This window comes from Maylandia zebra, linkage group LG11, assembly GCF_041146795.1.
Source record: "Maylandia zebra isolate NMK-2024a linkage group LG11, Mzebra_GT3a, whole genome shotgun sequence".
NCBI lineage: Eukaryota > Metazoa > Chordata > Actinopteri > Cichliformes > Cichlidae > Maylandia > Maylandia zebra.
The window spans coordinates 4247366-4265303 of record NC_135177.1 but is presented as its reverse complement, the minus strand read 5'-3'; the positions used below and the strand labels follow the sequence as shown (position 1 = coordinate 4265303).

Genomic DNA, 17938 nt, shown 5'->3' with positions numbered 1-17938 from the left:
GTGCTGCCATGATTAGTGCCTCTGTGCTGTCTTTCAGTCCAGCTTTGTCCAGCCACTGGTAGGATTTCTGGATATCAGCCACCTCCTCTATCTGCCGGTGGTACATACCGTGCAGGGGCCTGTCCTTCCATGATGGTTCCTCGTCTCCCTCCTCTTTCTTGGGTTTCTGCTGCCTGAGGTATTCACTGAGCACTCGGTCAGTTGGGGCCATCTTCCCAATGTATTCTTGGATGTTCCTTGTCTCATCCTGGACTGTGGTGCTGACACTCACCAGTCCCCGGCCCCCTTCCTTCCGCTTAGCGTACAGCCTCAGGGTGCTGGACTTGGGGTGAAACCCTCCATGCATGGTAAGGAGCTTTCTTGTCTTTATGTCAGTGGCTTCTATCTCAACCCGTTCTCACTCCCAAAGCGTAACTTTTTACGCTAGGTGACAAATCGTCACCATATTACGTTTTCGGCTACCCACCACGTTCCTAAATGACGACCTCGGAAATATGAGAACCGTCTGGACTGAACCTACACATGTTCGCTCTTATTCTTCAAATCGCTTAGAAACACGCTATTTAACATCATTAAAGTCCTGGTTAAGGTCAGGAATAAGGTTATGGTCAGGGCTAGGGATAAGGTTAGGTTTAGGGCTGGAATACAGGGCTGGAACGTCTACTCCCGCGGGAGCGTCATTGCACTGGATTCCAGCCATAACCCGCCGCGTACCATAAGAACGCCGAAGGTCTCCTTTCGCGTTCCTCAGGAACGCCGCGGGACGTGACAAAACGTCGACATGTTACGCCTCGGGAGTGAGAACGCTCTGTCTATCTCCTCCTTTGGCCAGCCTATTACCCCAGCAGGGTACCTGATCACGGGCAGGGCGTACGTGTTGATGGCCCGGATCTTGTTCTTACCATTCAGCTGACTCCTCAGGACTTGCCTGACCCTCTGCAGGTACTTGGTGGTTGCAGCCTTTCTAGCGGCCTCTTCATGGTTCCCATTTGCCTGCGGGATCCCCAGGTACTTGTAACTGTCCTCTATGTCTGCAATGTTGCCTTCTGGTAGTTCAATCCCCTCAGTTCTGACTACCTTCCCTCTCTTTGATACCATCCGACTACACGTCTCCAGTCCGAACGACATTCCAATGTCATTGCTGTATAGCCTGGTAGTGTGGATCAGTGAATCGATGTCTCGTTCACTCTTGGCATACAGCTTGATGTCATCCATGTACAGGAGGTGGCTGACAGCTGCTCCGTTCCGTAGTCGGTATCCGTAGCCAGTCTTGTTAATGATCTCACTGAGGGGGTTCAGGCCTATGCAGAACAGCAGTGGGGACAGAGCATCTCCTTGGTAGATCCCGCACTTGATGGTGACTTGTGCTATGGGCTTGGAGTTGGCCTCTAGTGTTGTACGCCACATCCCCATTGAGTTCCTGATGAAGGCTCTTAGGGTCCCATTGATCTTGTACAATTCTAGGCATTCCAGTATCTTGTCGCTTGTCGCTTGACATATATATATATATATATATATATATATATATATATATATATATATATATATATATATGTATGTGTGTGTGTGTATAAATATAGTGTATATTTTGGGTTAAATTCATTCTACAATTTACATTAATTTTCCAGAATACACTGAACATGCTTTTTGTGCAAGATTCACTGAGGTAAGAAAACTTTTATTTTTCATGCTGCATACAGTAGAATGTCATTTAAAACCAGTCTTGTCATTACACTACCTGTAATTGGCCCAACTGGCCACTACCATTCACTAGAGAAGACTTTGGAAAGTAGTTGGTGGTAATCAGCATGCGAAATTGGTTGCAAAGAGGTATACAGTGCTTCACTGAAAAAGGGTGCTTTAGTTGCTAACAGATTGCCATGGTTACCTGTCCTTTGCTTGGAAGACTGACTTGTCTGCAAACATTCACAAACTACTCATCGAGCGGTAGCGGAAAGAAAGAGAGCAAAAAGTGCGATGCAAACCAAAAATAGTTGTGTTTTTTTTTGTTCAGCTGTAGTCAAAACAATCGCAGAGCAGAGAGGTTTTTGGTGTAGCAACCTCTGGTTTCACTTGCATACAGTCAGTCTCCAGCAAAAAAATGACCAACTGCTTGGGGAATACACTTTTTCCCTAGAGGACTCCAAAAAGTCAGTATGGATAAAAAAAATAAAACAAAAAAACAAAACTAGAATTAGGTGTTATATCACATTTCAGCTGCTTAGCCAATTAGTCCTCTAGTAAAAGAAAAACATGGTATATATTTTGTGACTTCAAAAATAGAAAAGATACAAAGAAATGCAAAGTTTGCTGTGGTACATGATAGCAAAGCTCACGTTTTTTCAGTTTCTAAACTTCAAAAGGGGAAAACTAGAACTCTTTGTTGTTCTATACCTCCACCAACTGGTTCAGGTACAGTTTACATCCATTTCTGTCCAGACTCATAGATCAAGAGACTTAAGGATTTGATAGGATGGCACCATTACTCTCCCCATTCAGTATCTAAACAAATGTGAAATATAGGCTCGGTTTTAATGAGACGCTCTCTTTAGGCTTGGGTATCATCAACCTGATTCAATGTGATCCCCGATTTCGCTTTGATTCAATTTAATTCAATTTTGACTCAGACAGTTATAATTATGATCATTATGATCATTATGATCATCAGTACATATCCATATTTTTATATCTAAGTATAAAAACAAAACTGACACTTGTGAGACTTCATCAGAGGTTTAAACATCACAGCAGATGCTTTTGTGTCAAAGTAACAGAGGATGAAACAAAAAAATATGAAGGAAATTTTCTTGGCCTGGCTTTTTATAGCAGATAACCGCCTTAAAAATATTCTGCAGTAGATCAAAAACTGAAAAAAAAAACATTAAACCACATATGAACATGTTGCTGAGGTGAAGCAGAGCAAAGTTCAAGAGGTTTTAATTACACAGCTAAGTGTTTTGCAGTTTGGCATAATTTATAAAAGTTTCAATTTCTTCGGTACTGAACAGCAGAAATGAGGTTTTCTTGCGGGAAGACAAGAAAAAAACTGTTGCCGATAACACTGTGCACTACGGTAGTTTGGTGCTTAGTAAGCAAGCAAGTAATAGCGATAGAGATAAAAAATAGAGATTCTTGATGGTAAACTGGTCTTGAAGTATACTGAGAGAAAGAGCTGTGAAACAAGAGTGATTTTATTATGGTGTGAGCAAAACTGCCAAAGTAAGAGGGCACTTTTTAATATGCCTTTCAAACGTGAAGCGTAGTTTTGGTCTTCTTTTGTTGCTGATTCAGTGAATTTTGGTTGGAGATTGACGAAAAACCTGCAGCTTCAGAATCTGTGAGATGATGGCATGTCCGCGTACGTGCCGTGGATCTCGTTTTGTGTTTACATGTTTGAGCGGAATCCGTGTACCTGCTATTTTGGCTTTTCGGTGGTTGTTGAAATAGTTTTGTGAGCTTTACGCTGAGATTCTGGCGTTTCTGACATAATACATTTATATTTAAAAACCAAATCAGGATTTAATGAATGGATATTGCATTATTCAAACTAAAATCAATTTGAATCAGGAAAAAGCCACCCCTAGTTCTCACGACTCATCGAGTGATGCTACTAACCTGCCAATCGATGGCATGCAGTCTGACGACATCACATTTTAGGACATGCTCGGATTGCTTTGAACCCTGGGCGAGCAGGTACTAAAAAATACCTGGTATCAGGTGCTATGACCTAATGGAAAACTCTGAAAACTGTGGCGATCCAAGTAGTTACTAATGGAAAAGATACTGTAGGTACAGCTTTGGAAAGTAGAAGATTTTACATTCTCAATCTACACTGTTACATTAGATTTTGGCTCTACTGCTTATTTAAGAGCTTTTAATAATTTTGTAGGCTTTTTAATAAAATGAAACACAATCTTTGAAAATCTTAAAACCAGCAGAAAGCATGCTTTTAGTAGCACTGTCCTTTTGTCCTTGATAGATTTAAGTCAGATGGTTCATATCCTCCCACCTGATGAGCTGCTAGTCTGTTGTTAACACTTCCTCCTCACATTAATCACAGCCCTGTGCTAATATTTTTAATGCAAGCTGTAATATCTCACCTCCAGACAGACACATAGATGATGATGAGTAGCAGCAAAGTCAGTGAAGACACTCCACAGCCTACAATCAGTGTCACAGACGGGAGTTGTGTCTTATCCATGTTCTGCAAATAAAAGGAAGGAGGACAAAAAAGAAAAATGTGAAATACAATCAAGATCTATTCCACTTTATCTGATAAAGTGAAAAGTGAATAATGAAAAAGCCCATTGCTGCAAAAAAAGTCAGAGGGACTCGTCAGTGGGGTCTTGCAGATCTGTTGTGTGCACAGAATTTGACAAGAGCTGACAGCAGAAAAGAAAAATCCATGTTGGCTTGATTTGTTGAGTTTTCACCTCCTAACTGGGTCATCCATGGTTCAAATTCAGCGGAGTCCATTTTCCTGTTGTTAGGTAAATGTGTAAGCCAATACATTAAAGAGCCACTATCTATATTAAATTTATATGTAATATGGATGGATTTAGTTTTTATCATGTGTAACTCTAGCTAATAAAGCACCAGCACACAAAAAAACATTAAACTAGGACTGTGCGATATGACGATGGATGACGAAAATAAAACATCTACCGTTTAATATTATTTGCTATCATTTGTTTGGTGGTGTCACAAAATCCACTGTTTATGGAAATATTTTTTCATCATTTCAGAGAATATAAGCATGACCAGTGAAGGTGAGGTAGAACCAGGCAGCTTGAAACAGAAAGACCAGTCAAAACAAATTGAGGACCTTATTCCTAAACGAGGGGCTACCTCTGTAGCATGGATCTGGTTTGGTTATGAAAAGTCTGACATGGAGAAGAAAACTTTACTATGCAAACTTTGCCGCAAACAGGTCCCCACAACAGACTCCAACACAACAAACCTCTTCTACGATCTACGCAAGAATCATGTGAAAGAGTATGGAGAGAGTTTACGGATGAGGAGCAAAAAAGAGCGCTGAAAATAATCCTTAGACTCAAACATTAGAACCGGCTTTTCCCCGCACCACGCCGTGTAATAAATACTCATATATAGTTTCATGCATCAGTCAAAACACTCAACTCCAGGTACACAAGGTTGCCTGAGATTCACAGAATTTACAGAAAATGCTCTATTTTGTGATATATATTGTTATCAGGATGAGATTTTGGTCATATCGCACCGCCTTACTTTGAGCCTGGTTTAATGGCTGCACAGGATAAGATTAGTAGAGGTGTAGAGTAGGTAGTTACTAGAGGTGTAAAGGTTAGCAGGATGTCACTCTCTCTCTCTCTCTCTCTCTCTCTTTCTCACACACACACACGTAGAGATTCTGAAAGAATGCTCCTGCTTCTTTTCTGCTTTCAGTTTGACAGTAAGGTGACTTCAAGGTGATTTAGGAAGAAACCACAATACTTCCAATCAGCAGAAATGCACACACACCACCCACACACACACGGACAATGTATGCATACAAAGTCAATTTCCATATTGAACAGACAAATTAAAATAAAGGAAAATGAAGACGTGACACCTTCGCTTTTTTCATTCCCAAAACCTTGTCTGCCACTGTCTTGGTCACCATAGCAACCATGTAACCATGTACCATCTGCAGCAGCTGTACAGGGAGTGCAGAATTATTAGGCAAATGAGTATTTTGTCCACATCATCCTCTTCATGCATGTTGTCTTACTCCAAGCTGTATAGGCTCGAAAGCCTACTACCAATTAAGCATATTAGGTGATGTGCATCACTGTGTGGTCTAATGACATCAACACCCTATATCAGGTGTGCATAATTATTAGACAACGTCCTTTCCTTTGGCAAAATGGGTCAAAAGAAGGACTTGACAGGCTCAGAAAAGTCAAAAATAGTGAGATATCTTGCAGAGGGATGCAGCAGTCTCAAAATTGCAAAGCTTCTGAAGCGTGATCATCGAACAATCAAGCGTTTCATTCAAAATAATCAACAGGGTCGCAAGAAGCGTGTGGAAAAACCAAGGCGCAAAATAACTGCCCATGAACTGAGAAAAGTCAAGCGTGCAGCTGCCAAGATGCCACTTGCCACCAGTTTGGCCATATTTCAGAGCTGCAACATCACTGGAGTGCCCAAAAGCACAAGGTGTGCAATACTCAGAGACATGGCCAAGGTAAGAAAGGCTGAAAGACGACCACCACTGAACAAGACACACAAGCTGAAACGTCAAGACTGGGCCAAGAAATATCTCAAGACTGGTTTTTCTAAGGTTTTATGGACTGATGAAATGAGAGTGAGTCTTGATGGGCCAGATGGATGGGCCCGCGGCTGGATTGGTAAAGGGCAGAGAGCTCCAGTCCGACTCAGACGCCAGCAAGGTGGAGGTGGAGTACTGGTTTGGGCTGGTATCATCAAAGATGAGCTTGTGGACAAGATAAATAGTAAAGTGGAAAACTGCTTAGCAGCAGATCTATGAGATCTATGGATGCAGTTTTCCACTTTACTATTTATCTTGTCCTATCCATGCACTGCGCTGCTATTTTCCTCCTCTGACATGTGAACCGAAATCAGTTGATTCTACTGCAAGTGCAAGAACCGATAAGCGGGACTGATAGGCAGGCAGATTAACAATTCCAAGGAATTGGACTACTGGGAACTAGTTTTCTGCAAAACCGGTTCTCTATCCCCTTCCCTAGTTGTAAGCCAAAATGCTTTGGCCTGATCAAAGCACATCACGCGATAAGGTTAGCCCATTACAGTAATATCTATAGCAGGGGTGAGGGAAGTTTTCCTTGGAGTGTATTTCATCTACTACTAATACCACAGCAGAATAGACAGTTCTCAACATGTGAGCTGGTTCTCAGGATACACCAAGATATGTAAGTTGTGGTTTACATATTCCCTTGGCAAGTTAAAGTTTTGTGGTTTGATTGAAGCTAGACCCCCTAAGCCTTTTATGGCTGTGTCGGCCAGTGCATCCGATGTAACTCCACTCTGACAAATAAGAGGAGCTACCACCAGTGGCAATCCCTTGTGACAAGGGAGGAGCTGAATTTTTTTTTAGAACTGGCTCCACAAAAAAACCTAGCAAGATTACCATCATTCAAGCCAAGAAGTTCAGTTAAAAACAAAAGGCATTTTAATGACATTTCCCACTGAAATGCACTTATATTTAGTCGGTATAAACCAAAAGCTCTAGGAAGAAGAGACATTTACAGCAAAGAGTCAATACCCACCGACGTTATTATGATTGCACTAAAATTCCAAATTTGATTCAACAGAAATGAAGTGAAACAATTGTACACCCATTTCGTCATGGTAGGCGGTCTCTTCAGTGAATATGCAAGGGAATGCGTTTTAATAACAGATACAAAGTTATTTGCTGGAGTAATCATCCAAACCTAATGTGGCTGGATCAGTAGCTGGAACAGCTCATCGCTAATGCTGTGCTGTGTTCGGGTGAAGAAGATTAAGGTGAGATGAGGGTGCAGTAGTAGCAGTGAAAAAAGGCTTTGCAGTTGCTCACAGATGGAGGATGGCTGGACCTGAGGGGACCGGGACGCGAGGGGTTTCCAACCCCATCACATTTACCCCCACCCCTCTAGCAGAAGATAATTGGCTGAGTTTATAGCCTGTCTTGTCTCCAGGTTTGATGTGTGTGCCGGGGCCAAGTTAATTAAATCCTCTGATTAATCTGCACTGCAGTGAGTTCCTTCTCTAAAAGCAAAGTGGGAGAAAAAAAGATTACAAGTGCAGTGAAACAGAAAGGCGTCTGCTGAGACAGACAAACTTTTTAGTTCTTCCTCAGCTAACGACAGAACTTGCCTCGTACCAAAACTCACACAGAGTCCAGATGAGAGCATTCCTGTCCACAAGAAAATGGCCAGACCACATAATTCCACATGAGCAGACTTTAAACACACCACTGACAAGTATGCAAAAAGCTAACAAATCAGATAAATGCTTTTTCACTGCACTGCACACATGCTACTTTATCTTCATGCTGGAAATAGATAATAAACCTGCACATACTTGGCTAGAAAACCAATCACAAAAAAGTGGCTTAGTCAAAAAATGAAAACACAGAAGGTTTCTCTTTCACCGATCATCAGATCATTTGCTTTCCATTTATTTATTTTTAGGTTTTCATATGACCACAAGACATCTTGATGTGCAAATCAGAGTACAGCTATGACTCCCATAACTGTAGTTCCACTTGATAGATAAAACATCAACAGATGCTGCCTCTCTAACAGCCTACAGCCCTCATACTATCTACCTATTTGTTACTCCTACAATGGGCTAATTGACGTGAGGCTTGTCACTGCGACTAGAGGCCAGGCTTATAGCATCCAGCTGATACCAGCACAGGCACATTCATTCATCCTCTCTCCCTACACTGCACACGGGTCTACCAATGGTAGCACACTGGGTTCAGAGGGCTTTGCCTTTGACTGCAGTGCATTTGTTCCCTGTTTTTCCTTCTAAAAGTCTGCAGTGAAGCTGGACTGAGCAAAACGCACACCAGAGGTGGCAGCTAGAGAGTAAATGATGTAGTAAGCAGAGGGAGAGAGGCAGAACTACAATGTGATGCGACATCAGAGAATGAAAAATGGTGGGATGAAATGACTGAGGGGTAGAGAAGAAAGAGATGGAAGTATGGGAGGAGCAAGGGGGGGGGGGACAGAGGAAAAAAAGGAGGTTGGGGTATTTGTCATGCTGAGGCTGTAGAAGGCTAGCTGCAGACAGAGGCTGGGCCATTTAGAAGCTGCTATGTGTTGCATCAGGAATAATTCGAATGGCGGCCGTGGCTGTCTCGCAAAATAATAGAACATAGGGGAAAGGGGAAAAAAGAAGAGCATGAGAAATGAGAAAAGCTGAAATTTCTGGAAAAAGCACAAGCGGGAATTTAGCTTTCCTTAGGAGACACAATGCTTTCTGGAAACAACAGAATTCAAACAGCCTGTCATCTGCACAGGTGGTTGCAGGCTGCAGGGAGGCTGCAGCACGTTGAGGATATGCCAATATTAGTTTACTGGTAATTATTAGCTTAATTCATTATGTCACACATGTGAACAGAGCAAAACTAAAGGCCAAATTAGCATTAGACGGCAACAGGGGAAAAGTACCAACAGGAGAAGAAAGCTCTTTAAGTGATCTACTTTATATTTGCCGATTAATGAACATAGACAAAGCCAATAATGACCAACATGGTCCATAATACTAAGAGCAGTACACATGATCAAATCGCGAACAGAGTGTAAGTCATCTACTACCAACACAACCACAACATGTTCTTTGTATTGTGACAAACATAATACGAACATAAGGCTTTATCCTCTCTCAGGAAACAGTATAGCAGTTCAGACCATCCTGTAGTACAACTGGAAGTGTGGAACAAGGCTTAAAAAAAAACACACCAGCAGCAACCCAGGGGAAACACTATGCACTAGGGTTGGGCGATTGGACGAATATATCGACTATCAACAATAGCCAGCACGATAGCCTATCGCCGATAGTTTTTACAAGGGCAATTTAATTATTTATTTGCCCATGAATAAGTTTGCTATTAATGATGGAGCTAATAGAAGCAGTCAACAGGAAAAAATTAACTGCACCCTCTTTCATCTGCGAGTGAAATGCACCCTCCTCAGAGTGCGCCCAAATGCTTGTTGATGGAGCTGCAGAAGCTGGTGATAGCCTAGCATACTCAGCCGGATGGTGGACACGTACATGCTCATGCAAGTTAGCCGTGTTTGAGTACTTTGCTCGCACTATACGTCTGCACAAGTGACACACCGCTTTGGTTACATCCTTAGGTTTACCTCTTTCATCTCGTTTAAAGCCAAAGAAATCCCAAATTGGCGACTCTATTAGGGCTGCCACAAACAATTATTTTGATAGTCGACTAGTCACCGATTATTTTTGCGATTAGTCAACTAATCAGATCATGCGTCCATTGGACTATATAACTATCATTAGCTTACAGATTTAAGTGTTTAAGGTATGTGCTAACTAAAAACAAAGACAAGATATTAGTTTATAAAATTTTAATGAAATTTGCAGATTGTTTCGGCAGAGTTTAATAAACTCAGCCGTCTGCTCCTTGCTATCTAAAATATAACAGGACACCGGAGTATATTCTCGAGCATCTCACACTTCTGATAATCAGTTGTCTGCTTGACATTTATTCTGCTGTGTAAAAACTATAACTTTAATCTCAGCCAAACAATTTACTCAGGAACAAATAAAATACTGAAAAAAGCCAAACAATAACATTTTTAAGTTATCTAAGTGACTTATATATATCATGTTTAACCTGAGTAGCGAAAGACGGTGGTGGGTTTGAAAACGATTTGCCGGGAGTCCGGTGTTCTCACCGGCTCTAGTGAGCCTTGAACCCCAGCTAGCTATCGAGCTAGTGGGTAACAGACGTCTCGGAAAACGTCGGAGCGCTTTTGAAAATATGTGGTGTCTTGATAAACTGAGCAGATATTTGAAATTTACACAGCTACATTATTGCCTGAAAATATCTTAAACGTTTATTTTGTGACCCAGAAAGAATAATAAGAGTAATATTAAAACTAATTAGCTGCCGCCATTGTTGGAAACTGAGCAGGGCCGCGCTATGAATTCTGGGAAAGGTTGGGCCACGAAGTATACACCCGACCCATCCTTCCAATTTGGGGAAATGAAGGGCGCATTTGTCGGCCGCATTTGTCGGAGTTTTTGAATTTGGACAGTCTTTGTCATGTCGCTGTAACGTAATCAGCCTACAAATGCGGGCACAGGAGGATGCGGTTCCTGAATTTGGACACAGCTACGATACCGGACACTGCTTCTTCTTTTTCGGGGTTTAACGGCAGCTGGCATACTTGTACATGCAGTGCTGCCATCTTCTGTTTCAGTCTGTTATTACACTCTTACACTCTACTACTTATTCTTACTCTTTTGGGATAAATGGTAAAAATGGTAAATGGCCTGTATTTATATAGCGCTTTACTAGTCCCTAAGGACCCCAAAGCGCTTTACATATCCAGTCATCCACCCATTCACACACACATTCACACACTGGTGATGGCAAGCTACATTGTAGCCACAGCCACCCTGGGGTGCACTGACAGGGATGACTAATCGTGGCAGCCCTAGACTCTATTTTTTTTTTTTTGTGCTGTCAGCGTTAATGCGCAACTAACGCGATTATCAATTAACTCATCTGGAGCGCTGACTGAGTCAAACATCTTCTGTTTCAGTCCGTTATTACACTCTTAAATCCTACTACTTATTCCTGGGTCTTTTGGGATCTTACAAAGCTTCAAACAACGCATCGACTATAAAATTAGTCATCGACGATTTTGTTGTTTCAGCAACATTAAATTTAAAAACTGTACTTTTGAGTTAAAATATATATTTATAATTTTAATAAATGACAAATTAAAAAGGCATGAACATGTTTTTGTATCGAAAAAATATTGAACCGTGACACCAAAGTATCGAACTGAACCGAACCGTGAATTTTGTGAATCGTTGCACCCCTACTGTAGACCAGCGGTCCCCAGCCCCCGGGCCTCGGACCGGTACCGGTCCGTGAGTCGTTTGGTACCGGGCCGCATGAGTTGAGGCTCAGGTGTGAAATGTATCGTTTTCAGGGTTTTTATTGGTTTTCAGCGTTATTTTGTTATCGTTTTTATCGTTAACTCGGTTTTTCTGGGTCTTTTCGCGTGTGTTATGAATAAATCTTCTTTTTTTCGGTACCGGTACTAGTTTTATTTTGTTGTATTTATCCGCGACACCTTAAAGGCCGGTCCGTGAAAATATTGTCGGGCATAAACCGGTCCGTGGCGCAAAAAAGGTTGGAGACCGCTGCTGTAGACTATGCCATTATTTCCCCCTCTGGCACACAAACTGAAATCAGCAGACTGCAGCGCAAGTGCAAGTGGAACTGATAACCGGAATCTAACAATTCCAGAGTATTGAACTACTGGGAACCAGTTCTATACTGGTTTTCCATTCTCATCCATTCTGCAATAGGATTTGTGCTAGTGAAGGATACTAATGATTGACATATGATAGAGGGAGAAACAGGGGTGGACAATACAGCCTTTACATTATATTACAATATTTCAAAGAAATTTGCAACACTATTTCTAATAATATAGAAAAAAAGCCCTAAAAACGTGTGTTTTGCCAGCATTTTATCAGCTTATTAAAGGGAGCAACATTTAGCAGTGCAAACAAAATGAAGGGCATTTTCCATCCTTCTTTTCTGAAGAGTTACTGTCATTGATCACAGACTGCTTAATTGAAAGTCTGAATCTATTGCTTTAAGGTGCCAGAAGAAGCAGCAGCAGAATTATAGAGCAATAATAGCTTTATACCAAATGTAAACACAAAAGTAGTTGTAGTAGTTTCCTGTGAATTTATTACATATTGATTATTAAATATTACAACTTATTAGTAACTATAACGCTACATGACTGCTTAACACTTAAAGTAAATTATATATGAAAAGTAAATTATCTTTATCTGGTAACTTTTCAGGAGAGTGTGGAATATTATCATAGGGTGGAGTGTTTTAACTAGCTGCTTATAGCCCTCCTTTACCGTCATGCATCAGTGATTTCCATCCACTGTTTGCACTTCCTGTCATACGCAAGGTAACAAGTGAGTACTTCAGTGATGCTTAGCTGAGATATTTGTTTAGTTTTGGGTCACACATCATCAGCTGCGTTTATTTCATTCTTGCATTTGACTGAATTGTCAGAGATGTTTGTTGTTTCCACCTTTAGGAACTGTTCTTATTTTGAAAATAACTATGCTTGATTGGATGTTGAAGTAGCTCCATTTTCAGATGCTAGATTGTCATCAAAAGCTCCCCAACGTTTCCGAGCTTGTCTCGTGGTTGTCGCTGCACGATGTCGTTGCAGCACTGATATCCAGAAATGTAAGTTTTGTAAGTTTTACATCACATAATAATTATACCTGTGTTATAACAGACAATATTATATGGCACAGCACTGAGAAAAGTGTTAAAAGATGACCTATAAATCCAGAGACAGAAAGCTAATATCTACAGTACGTGTGGTAGCATTGTAGTTTAATGGCTTGAGTTAAGAAACTTGCCTCACTACTAGAGCCATGTCATATGTGAAATGGAGTTAAGATCGATAATGAGTGCAAGGCTCTCTGCAGATGGCCGTCAGCTTTCAAATTTACGTGTCCACAAAATTCTCAGGAGTTTACAGGCTTTTAGTTTTTAATGCACCAACTACCCATGTGCCATTCAAGCAAACAAGCAAAGAACTAGAACAAGAATGACTACCAGTCCACAGCCATCATAATTCAAGGTATAAATGAAGGACTAAAGAAATGACCTCAGATCCTCAGTGTCATTACTATTCTTCACCCCTATAATTTCTGCCTGCTGATGCCACTAAGGGAAAAAATAAAACAACAAAATGATTAACTGTCTTTGCCTCGCTGATTTGAAAAGAAATATTTTGGGGTTAAGAACTGTCTATGGGCTAAAAGGAGAGCTCTTGGCCCAATTTCTAATTATAGCTGTAATTGTTTAGTAACTAACAGTTAATTATTTGAAAAAATATTACCAGATTAATCATAAAAATCTCCAGCTGAATATTTATGCATAAAAGATGAATTTCATAGGGTTTCAATTACCTCTCCTATACACCGTTGAAAACATTTAAACAGGGTGTGCTATTTTTACGTACGCAAACACATAGAGATTATTTTATCTATAAAAAGTTAAAAAGACATAACTATCTCACAAATTTAACAAATTTTCTCACATTTTTATATATATTCTGAAAGTCTAAGACTCAGAGATAGCACATTTCTAATGACAAAGTAGCAAATTCTCAAATTTGACAAGTTGGACAGTGAATATTTGGCATGTTGATTAACTAAATGTTTTAAATTATTAACTGATTTTTAAACTATTTGTCCTTTTTCCAGGACTAAATTAATAAAATGGAAGCTCATTTTTACAATGTGTTTAATTCAGATAATACATATTATACAGCGATTTTTTACATGTCTCCACAGACACACTTGGATATCAAAAAAACAATCGACTGTTAAGGCCTTTTTGTTGTTCTACTGTTTCTTCCTAAGCAAGACGGTTTGCTCCATACTCGCACTGTGCCCAGTGTGTCAGCTTGTAACTTATCAAGGTATGACCTCCTGCTTTTTCCTCCTCTCCTCCCTCAGCCAAGGTCCTGTCCAGATAACTGAATGGCTCATCTGGAGGTTGAGAGGAGCGAATAGATTGTCCTCATTTTTGATCCCTGTACTGATCAAGTTACAATATAACATGAATCATTAAACCCACAAAATAAGAAAAGCAATTTCATTATATTATATTAAAATATAGCAGTGTCAAACATTTCTACTGAACACAAAGGATTCAACTGATTTAAAAGACATTATCAAAAACTTGCGATTTAATGGATGTTCCAGTGTGAAAATTCTACCTGGTCAACAACACCGTGCATCTCTATCATTACTGGACTGGCTGTGATGCATCAGAAAAATGCAATCAATGTCTAAGTACCAAAAACTGGACTTCTTCCATTGGATACATGACCCTTGCATCAAAAGTCCTGGCATCAAGGGTCAGTCCTTGTAAAAGAAATGGTTTCCCTTTTCATAACAGCTCTATAAAAGAAAGGTTTTAATTACTCATCCATATAAGTACCAGTAAGATAAGATACCAGTAAGATGTAAAGTCACTAGGACTCTCCTGCTTATTCTCGCCTTTGAACTACACGTCTCAAGCAGTGCTTAATTATTAGTCTGTTAGTTAGTTAGCAAGTATCCATGCCCAATCATGCCCAGTGGGCACTACTACTTTTTCAAAATCTCTTTCACACATGAACCAAGTCCCAAACCAAGGTACTTACCAACATGACTTTTGTTTACTATTACAATTTTAAATATCAATAAGCTATGCTAAACTAACCACAACCACACTCCATCAGCACCTTTCATCCCAGCTCTTCCCAGTTCAATCAAAACCTGAATTAACTTATACGTGGTGGCTGCGCTATAGCCAGTCTGTTTTTTTTTTCAGCTCTTCCCCTTGGCTTAGCCTCTTTCTCTAAGTTGTTCAGGCAGCATGACGGGCAGCCTGCTGCCTCCTGTATCTTTAAGAAAGCCTCTGTGCCCATGTTGTTACCAGGGCAACTAGTGAACAAACTGCTTCTGAGGCAATTTCCAGTCTAATAATAACTAATCGGTCTAAATGAAAAATTGCCACAAAGACACAGCCCTGTGCCCACAGAAACTGGGCCACGTTTGAGTCACTGGGATTCGGCTGGGATTTCTGAAGACACATAGCTGACTGCTGAGCCCAGCTGCAGCCACAATGGAAGGGCATTGTGTTCTGTGTCCTGCTTTACCGCCAAGTCTGGGTAAAATGTGTCCTGCTGCTTGTTGTTGTAGTACAGATTATGGAATTGCCATGCAGCACCTTCTCCACTGGGCCTGTGATAACCATGGAGACACAACTGACAGGCTATTATGGGAAAATATGCTAATGTGAACACCAATTGTTGGCGTTTACCTAAAATAAGAAAATTAAGGAGGGGTGTGGAATTTGAGGGGCATGCAGTTATGATCATCAGCTCTAACATGATTTGAAATCCTACTCATGGTGTCATGTGTGTGAATATCTGAGAGCAGAGACCACAGGTTAGCACGGTGCTGCTCCTCCTCTTGGAAGAGATAAACAGCCACATAAGTAAAGACACCCCCTAAATAAAATCCTTTTTTTGGCAAGCCTTTAATAACCTTTTGCAGCATGGCTTTGGCATGTCGAGACATAGAAAAGGAAGGAGGGGGAAAGAGGGAGGATCTGTTGATATGTAATGACAATGACGCCCTTTAGAGAGAGAGAGAAAAAAAAGAAACAGCTGATGCATTCTCAAAGAACCCCACAAAAACACATCCCGTCTCCGATACCTTTATGGAAGTCATGGGAGGTTGTCGGACTTACCATTTCGGGATTTAGCCGTGCTAAAATGGCGAAGGTGGACAGTCTGTCACAAGAGCATTTGGTTCTGAATGAGTCGACAAGCACGGTTTTGCAGCCCCTGGCAGACCAGGATCCCAGCAGAGAGGAGCTGCACGAGAGAAACACGCGCGCGCGCGCACACACACGTACACACAGAGAGAGACACACACACAAGCACAAAGAGAAAAGCGATGCGGTGAATATAAGAGAGCCCCGGCAAATTAAAGAAAGCAAAGAAAAAAGAAAAAACGGCGGTTCAAATCCCACCGCGTTATCCCGGCTCTTTAATCCACTTTACATCTCTGCCGCTGCAGCAGGCACGCGCACACAGCGGACTGGAGGCGACGATGAGGCGCTACAAGGCGGCGTGCTGCAGCTCTCAGCCCGGACACATTACAGAAACACACTGCCAACACTCACATCTGAGCCACTCGGGATCATTATCATTATTATCATCGTTGTCCTTATTATTATCATTATTATTATTATTAATAATAATAATAATAATATTAATAGTGACGTGTTGTTTCAAGTGAGCTAAATATTAGCCATTACAATATTGTGCTATATGTACTATGCACAATGTATATACAGTAGAGTTCTTTATTTAATGTAATTTTTTTTTTATCATAATGTTAAAATTCCCATGCATGCCTCATATAAAAAAGAGGCAACAAATTATGCAATTTCTGATGGGAAACTGGTGCATGCTGGGAAAGCAGCGCTGCAGACATGGAAACATGGCGTGTTGATCAAGATCGCTGTTAATTAATACAGCGATCAGTCCCCTATGACGGTGGATCAGTGGCAAGTTTGGAAACAACTGGAATTATTTTAATACCTAACGTGAAATACGTTTGTATTAAGTTATATTGCGGCTCATTCCTGTCTACAGTGAATGCCTGCTGCGTTAATGTTTTTTTTTCTTTTTTCTGGCCCTATTGTTTAACGATAATACAATTTGAAAGCCTGTTATTAAAAAGTACACCAAAGCATGAGCAGAAAGCAGTGCCACTATCATGGAAATCTGGCCCAGTGATCAATACCACTGCATCTTTTGTAACATAACATAACCCAGTAACATTAATGAGTCACAGCTCTTCACAGTTGACAGCGGATCAAAGCAGAAAGAAAAAGAAAGAAAGAAAACTGACCATTACATGTATATCAGTTACACCTGCTTATTTCCTGCCATGGCTGTTCAGAATGCCTGCTGTGGAAAAGGGCCAGTAAAGTAGTAGCGACGAAGTATTTTAATGTGGAATAGCTGATATAGAGTACAGGTGGGCACACCAAGAGTAATTTTTTTTACACTAGCATAAAAACAGAAATGTATATGTTATTCTATCATACTGCAAAAATATGCAAAGAGTGGCATTGGTGTAAGTGTTGGGAATAAATTTATTCTAAATGTGAACTTAAAATATATCAGTTATTTTTTTAGCAGCTTGTTTGTGGGTTGCTCTGCCATCCTTTTTAATCCTGTAATGGTTCTTGGGTTGCTCAGCAGTATGGTTTGGTTCCAACTTCTATTTGCAATTTGAAGCACCAAGCCTGAGAGTCACATTAGCAGTAAAAGTTAGGGACTTTTATCCAACAGCAACCATAAAATGGCCATGGCATAATGTTACCTGCACCTTGTTTGACAGAATATAATGGTATGCTTCAGATCATGAGCTGTTCCTCTCCCTATTTTTCTCCTCCTATCATTCTGTTACAAATAAATCTTGGTTTAATATATAAGAGATCTGCTCTTCAGAGCTCTTTTAGATGTTTTCAGGTGAAGTCTAATATACACCTCTGTATTTACATTCCTGAAAGGATGAAAGTGTCTTAACTAAATACTTTGATGACACACTTACCTCTTCGAAA

General features: G+C 40.6%; 1 protein-coding gene and 1 long non-coding RNA gene across 9 annotated transcripts in view; both read right to left on the bottom strand.

The window, feature by feature from the left end:
• Positions 1-17938, bottom strand: part of adgrb1a (adhesion G protein-coupled receptor B1a) — a 206080-nt gene that overhangs the window by 37345 nt on the left and 150797 nt on the right. For all 8 annotated transcript variants that reach the window (XM_076889693.1, XM_014410906.3, XM_012924834.3 and 5 more), the window contains 2 exons: positions 16049-16175; positions 4101-4204 (listed from right to left, as the gene is read on the bottom strand). In XM_076889693.1, the coding sequence (XP_076745808.1) occupies positions 4101-4204; positions 16049-16175 (231 nt within the window). The remainder of the gene's footprint in view (positions 1-4100; positions 4205-16048; positions 16176-17938) is intronic.
• LOC143421024 (uncharacterized) lies at positions 14052-15226 on the bottom strand. Its single transcript, XR_013100751.1, has 3 exons — positions 15036-15226; positions 14526-14709; positions 14052-14344 (listed from the first exon to the last, which is right to left on the bottom strand). It is a non-coding gene; the product is annotated as an uncharacterized LOC143421024 (long non-coding RNA).